Source organism: Schistocerca nitens, chromosome 3 (assembly GCF_023898315.1).
Source record: "Schistocerca nitens isolate TAMUIC-IGC-003100 chromosome 3, iqSchNite1.1, whole genome shotgun sequence".
In the NCBI taxonomy this organism is placed as follows: domain Eukaryota; kingdom Metazoa; phylum Arthropoda; class Insecta; order Orthoptera; family Acrididae; genus Schistocerca; species Schistocerca nitens.
In genome coordinates, this window is record NC_064616.1 from 821991501 (window position 1) to 821998878 (window position 7378).

A 7378-nucleotide genomic window follows, 5' to 3' on the forward strand; every position below is an offset into this window, starting at 1 on the left:
AGCTTACCTAACCGACAGAACCTGCATAGTACATGTAGGAAAAGAAAAATCCGAAGCCTTTACCCCACAAGCAGGGGTACCCCAAGGCGGAATATTATCGCCCCTACTCTATACGCTATATACAGCCGACATACCCACTGTCAGGACACGAACCGAAACCGTAGGACTGTATGCAGACGATACAGCTTACTGGTGCACCGAACTAAGAACAAACACTGTACAACGAAAGACGAACGACTACCTTACACGACTAGAGCAATGGATGACCAAGTGGCGAATTCGGCGCAATCCCAACAAAACACAGACAGTTCTTTTCAAACACAGACATTTGACAAAAAAACGACAACAAGACGACAACGACATCGGACTAAGACTATGGAACACGTCACTCACAATGACCAACTCAGCCAGATACCTTGGAGTATATTTAGACCGACACCTGAACTGGAAAACGCACCTAAATCACCTTCTGAACAAAACACGACTACGACAAAACTTAATAAGACAGGTTCAAGGACGCTTCCACGGATGCAGCGACGAAAAGCCCTACATACATATAAAACATTTATAAGACCAATACTCGAATACGCAGTCGCCCCACTCGGGGGAATACAGGCCCACGTAGCGGGAAAACTGTACAAAACGGAAAGGAGGTTAATACGCAGCATCACCAAGTTACCCCCTACAACCCCCAGCAACGAAGTATATACGAGCTCTGGTATAGAACCACTCCAAACCAGAATGACCAAACTGAGGGCGAGATTTGGAAACCACATTATCCACAGCAGACCGGACATGGAGGACGTTCTCACCATAAACGCAAGAGAAAACAGAAAACCGAAATACAAATACATTCCCCCATCACGCACAATAGCCCAAAACACAGCCAAAACATTCCCTGACCTCATCCCGATCCTACTACCCTTAACCGCAGACACAACAACACCAACTCACCTTGACGAAAGAACAACAGATTAGCCACAAACACACTCACACCCGCACACACACACACACAAACACACACACACACACACACACACAACAATCCACCACAGGAAACACAAACAATCAAAAAAATGGTTCAAATTGCTCTGAGCACTATGGGACTCAACTGCTGCGGTCATCAGTCCCCTAGAACTTAGAACTACTTAAACCTAACTAACCTAAGGACATCACACACACCCATGCCCGAGGCAGGATTCGAACCTGCAACCGTAGCAGCAGCGCGGCTCCGGACTGGAGCGCCTAGAACCGCACGGCCACCACGGCCGGCTTACAAACAATCCAAACAACACCAAACAGCGCTCAGCCCCTCTCAGCGAAAGGGAAAGAAGAAACAGGATAAATGATGTATCACATACACCTATTTGTTATGTATTCTTCAAATTAAACTATGGGAGAATATATATATATATATATATATATATATATATATATATATATATATATATATATATATTGTTTCAAAAATGACCGGTATATTTGAAACGGCAATACAAACTAAACGAGCAGCGATAGAAATACACCGTTTGTTGCAATATGCTTGGGACAACAGTACATTTTCAGGCAGACAAACTTTCGAAATTACAGTAGTTACAATTGTCAACAACAGATGGCGCTGCGGTCTGGGAAACTCTATAGTACGATATTTTCCACATATCCACCATGCGTAGCAATAATATGGCGTAGTCTCTGAATGAAATTACCCGAAACCTTTGACAACGTGTCTGGCGGAATGGCTTCACATGCAGATGAGATGTACTGCTTCAGCTGTTCAATGGTTTCTGGATTCTGGCGGTACACCTGGTCTTTCAAGTGTCCCCACAGAAAGAAGTCACAGGGGTTCATGTCTGGCGGATAGGGAGGCCAATCCACGCCGCCTCCTGTATGTTTCGGATAGCCCAAAGCAATCACACGATCATCGAAATATTCATTCAGGAAATTAAAGACGTCAGCTGTGTGATGTGGCCGGGCACCATCTTGCATAAACCATGAGGTGTTCGCAGTGTCGTCTAAGGCAGTTTGTACCGCCACAAATTCACGAAGAATGTCCAGATAGCGTGATGCAGTAATCGTTTCGGATCTGAAAAATGGGCCAATGATTCCTTTGGAAGAAATGGCGGCCCAGACCAGTACTTTTTGAGGATGCAGGAGACGATGGGACTGCAACATGGGGCTTTTCGGTTCCCCATATGCGCCAGTTCTGTTTATTGACGAAGCCGTCCAGGTAAAAATAAGCTTCGTCAGTAAACCAAATGCTGCCCACATGCATATCGCCGTCATCCTGTGCACTATATCGTTAGCGAATGTCTCTCGTGCAGCAATGGTAGCGGCGCTGAGGGGTTGCCGCGTTTGAATTTTGTATGGATAGAGGTGTAAACTCTGGCGCATGAGACGATACGTGGACGTTGGCGTCATTTGGACCGCAGCTGCAACACGGCGAACGGAAACCCGAGGCCGCTGTTGGATCACCTGCTGCACTAGCTGCGCGTTGCCCTCTGTGGTTGCCGTACGCGGTCGCCCTACCTTTCCAGCACGTTCATCCGTCACGTTCCCAGTCCGTTGAAATTTTTCAAACAGATCCTTTATTGTATCGCTTTTCGGTCCTTTGGTTACATTAAACCTCCGTTGAAAACTTCGTCTTGTTGCAACAACACTGTGTTCTAGGCGGTGGAATTCCAACACCAGAAAAATCCTCTGTTCTAAGGAATAAACCATGTTGTCCACAGCACACTTGCACGTTGTGAACAGCACACGCTTACAGCAGAAAGACGACGTACAGAATGGCGCACCCACAGACTGCGTTGTCGTCTATATCTTTCACATCACTTGCAGCGCCATCTGTTGTTGAAAATTGTAACTACTGTAATTTCGAAAGTTTGTCCGATATATATATATATAAGCCAGCTACGCTCGGAATCTGTAATAGACACAGACTAACTATATATATACATGTATCAACTTCACATACCACAATATCAACCACACACATAAGCACAAGACATGTATCAATCATCCACTAAATTCCCATAATGTTAACATAAATTTACATTCTATATGTCTTTTGTACCCCATTTATTTTGTATTCTATATATCTCTGCTCTTTCACTGCTAATATACCTGGTTATTTTATCCTCATTCATCTTCACTTATCTTCATTTCTTGTAAACTTAAATTGTACAATGTTAACAAAATTGTTTATGTTACTTTCATTATCTTTTCTTTTACTGTAAATTTAAATTTTTTTATGTTAAAATACTTGTTTATAATATCTTCATTCTGCTAAAAACCTGCAGAAACAAAATTGTCAACAAATTATAAAAATGCACTTGCAGGAAAAATAAATTGTACCAAATAAAAAAATAACCATGTAAAAACCCAACGGCGGAAAAGGGACGTCAGCATGCCCTCAAACAGCCCACCCTCCTCCATCAGAGGAGGGAATGCAAAAAAAAGAAAGAAAAAAAAAACCACAGGCTCATCATGACGTATAGATGTCTCTTCCAGAGACTCTCTCCCATATTACACTCCTCTCGCTCTGAAATGATACACGGAAGCGCCAAAGAAACTGGTATAGGCATGCGTATTCAAATACAAATGGTTCAAATGACTCTGAGCACTATGAGACTGAGGTCATCAATCCCTTAGAACTTAGAACTACTTAAACCTAACTAACCTAAGGACATCACACACATCCATTCCCGAGGCAGGATTCGCACGGTTCCAGACTGAAACGTCTAGAACCACTCGGCCACAACGGCCGGCGTATTCAAATACAGAGATGTGTAAACAGGCAGAGTACGGCGCAGCGGTCGGCAACGTGTATATAAGCCAAAAAGCGTCTGGCGCAATTGTTAGATCGGTTATTGCTGCTACAATGGCAGGTTATCACGATTTAACTGAGTTTCAGCGTTCTCTTATAGTCGGCGCACGAGAGATGGGACACAGCGTCTCCGAGGTAGCGATGAAGTGGGTGGGGATTTTTCCGTATCACCATTTCACGACGAATACCGTGAATATCAGGAATCCGGTAAAACATCAAATCTCCGACATCGCTGCGGCTGGAAAAAGATCCCGCAAGAACTGGACAAACGACGACTGAAGAGAATCGTTCAACGTGACAGAAGTGCTACCCTTAAGCAAATTACTGCAAATTTTAGTGCTGGGCCATCAATAAGCGTCAGCGTGCGAACCATTCAACGAAACATCATCGATACGGGCTTTCGGAGCCAAAGGCCCACTCCATGTACCCTTCATGACTGCACGACACAAAACTTTACGTCTCACCTGTACCCGTCAATACCGACATTGGACTTTTGATGACCAGAAACATGTTGGCTGGTCGGACGAGTCTCGTTTCAAATTGAATCAAGCGGATGGACGTGTACAGGTATGGAGACAACCTCTTGAATCGATGGACCCTGCATGTCAGCAATGGACAGTTCAAGTTGGTGGAGACTCTGTAATGGTGTGGAGCGTGTGCAGTTGGAGTGATATGGGACCCCTGATGCATCTAGACACGACTGACAGGGGACGCGTACGTAAGCATCCTGTCTGATCACTTACATCCGTTCATGTCGATTGTGTATTCCGAAGGACTTGGGCAATTCCAACAGCAAAATGCGACACCCTACGACTCCAGAATTGCTACAGAGTAGCTCCAGGTACACTCTACTGAGTTTAAACAGTTCCGCTGACCACCAAACTCCCCAGACACGAACATTAGTGACCATATCTGCAATGCCCTACAACGTGCTGTTGAGAAGAGTTCTCCACCCCCTCGTACTTTCACAGATTTATGGACAGCCTTGCGGGATTCGTGGTGACAATTTCCTCCAGCACTACTTCAGACTTTAGTCGAGTCCATGCTACATCGTGTTGCGGGACTTCTACGTGCTCGCGGGGGCCCTACACGATGTTAGGCAGGTGTACCAGTTTATTTGGCTCCTCCGTGTAGCTACATCTTACAGCGTTATTTCTTAAGTGCGGCTGGCGTCCCATGGTGCCACCAGCTTGAAGCATTCGTTCGACGCGACTTGAAGTATCTGACTTTTATGTAATTCTGTTGTGGTCTGGTGCTGTCTGCCTGCCTCGAAACTTTTCCGTTGTTATGCTCGTGAAGGTTTATCCTGTTATTAACTCTTAAGATTTGGCTCTCATTTCCACAGATACGAGAGACAATTGCGCTGCGCATTATCCACAACTATCTCACTTCTCGCTTTTTCTAATTTATTTTGTAATTGATCTCTTTTTCAGTGATTAATCTTCCTTCCTTACTTTTTATTTTTCAGAGTCCATTAAGACGATGGTGGTATGTCAACAAGATGGGACCTGGGACAAAGCTTATTTTACCTGTGACAGAGATTATACAATCGATTTAAGATTTTATCTTGGGGACAAGCGAAAGACTGGAAATTCCTTCATCGGAAGAGAAGACCCTTTTAGCTTTCCGTTAGTGACTGCAACACTGTGCGTAGGTGTGCTTGTGATGCTGGCTGTTGTAGTGGCCTGTATCGTCACATGGTAAATCTAGTCTAACTATTCAGCTACGCTTTTTAAAGTAGTGGCTTTCACATGCCTGCATCCTCTGCTTCTAAACTCTTCTACTTTAGTAACACCTGAAATTAATGCTAACCTAGTGTGAATCAATTAACGTGCCAAACCTTGTATTGGTTACCATTTCAGGTATCGCGCCAAACTAGTGAGAGAGATGTCAGCTACTGATGATGATGATGACAATTCTTTCGCAACAAACGAAGAAGACTATATTAATTCAGAAGAATATCCCGCACCAAGTAATGTTGCAACAATTTCCGTGAGTGATCAGCCGTTCAATGAACTGCCACCTATTTTGGAAGATGAAGAGACTTTTGAAATGCAACCCCTTGAAATTCCATATAGCTGCGAGCACAGAGAACTAGACATAAAAATTTCAATTCCGGAAGTCCAAACCAATGCAAAGAAAACTATTACTTGGGGAGAAACCAAATACCAGACGATATCAACGTCCCCAACAAATGAATATTGCTACAAAGCTTTAGGAATGAGAGCAGAGGATAGTGTGATGTTGGATACGGAAACATTGCCGGAGCCGCAAGCAGATATTGAAACAGATGATAACAATGATAGCGATGGAAGTAACACTGAGGCAAAAATTCGTTGGTCACTCCCTTCTTCCCTCAAATCCTTTTTTAAGTTCAAAAAAATATTTTTTGGAAACGAAATGCGCAACGAGGATCATCCAGAGAACAACCAAGCCGAGATGTGTGCTCAGGTAGATAATTTCCTTGACGAGAATCCGGAGGCAGATGAAAATTTACAGTACCAGGAGTGCAGTGGAGGAATTGCAAATCCGAGTGCCGATCAGGTGGTCGCTTTGTCTCATTACGTTCTCCTTGATGGAAACCCTGATCTCTATCCAGGCCTTCCTACGGGGCCAGCTAAGATGCCAAAGGGGCGTTCAACCTTCTCAGCTTTCAAGCAGCTCTTTTCTCCATATACTGATAGAATGTAAATTTGGTGGTATCTACAGTCAACAACAACAGTCAGTTTCACATTAAATGACATATATTGATGAGAGATTTGAAGAGAGAAATTTATAAAACAGAAATTTATGAAACCACTAATTTTTCAATTGAAAAACTTGGGAAAATGGTGTTGTGTTCACTACTATCGTTAGAGTTGTAAAAATGATTTCTAAGTAATCGACGTCTTTCGAAGAAGAAGGTATAGTTGGTGAACGCATTCATTTTCTCGTGAATCTCAGCAATTACATAAAAACCACATAAAAAAAGGAAAAGAGGAAAAACATATAAAAATCGGTGTTCATTGTTCACATGGTAAATTAAAGAACATATCGTTTTCAAAGTAATTTAAAGCGATATTAAATATATATTCTATATTTGCATGTTTGATGTATTTTTGTACATAGCAGAAACTTATTCTACGTGGATAACAGTAGTTCTTCATGAAAAAATATCAGTGATGTCGAGTGTTTTCCTATTTACAAAAATAACATATTTTCGAACAAAAATTCCAGCAAATGAGGAATAGTACGGAAAAGGGCACTATATAAGAGATGTTTTGACGAAAGATATAAATTTTACCACTCAAGATCACGTCATACGGAAGGGGCATCAAAAAGTTATGAAAATATAATTTTTTTCAATCCTGCTTTTCATATTGATTATGCAGTTAAATGTTGTACCATGTTTATTGCAAATTAACAAATTAGTTGTGACATGTAAACTCACAGAATTGTAAATTAGGTGTTTCTGCTTTTACCCCTGTGGATGTCAATGTTAGTCTCCATAAATAATAACTTACCCATATGATGGAAAACATTTAGAAACTTTCTATATTAGGTTAAAACAAGAAT

At 42.4% G+C, this 7378-nt stretch overlaps 1 protein-coding gene across 1 annotated transcript in view; it reads left to right on the forward strand.

Annotated features, from left to right (window-relative positions):
* The window catches only part of LOC126249436 (uncharacterized), a 780472-nt gene extending 773913 nt beyond the window's left edge, over positions 1 to 6559 (forward strand). Inside the window, exons 9-10 of the mRNA XM_049951089.1 lie at positions 5292 to 5523; positions 5686 to 6559. Coding sequence (XP_049807046.1) covers positions 5292 to 5523; positions 5686 to 6514 — 1061 coding nt within the window. The 3' untranslated portion in view covers positions 6515 to 6559. The remainder of the gene's footprint in view (positions 1 to 5291; positions 5524 to 5685) is intronic.
* Positions 6560 to 7378: the final 819 nt, after the last annotated feature.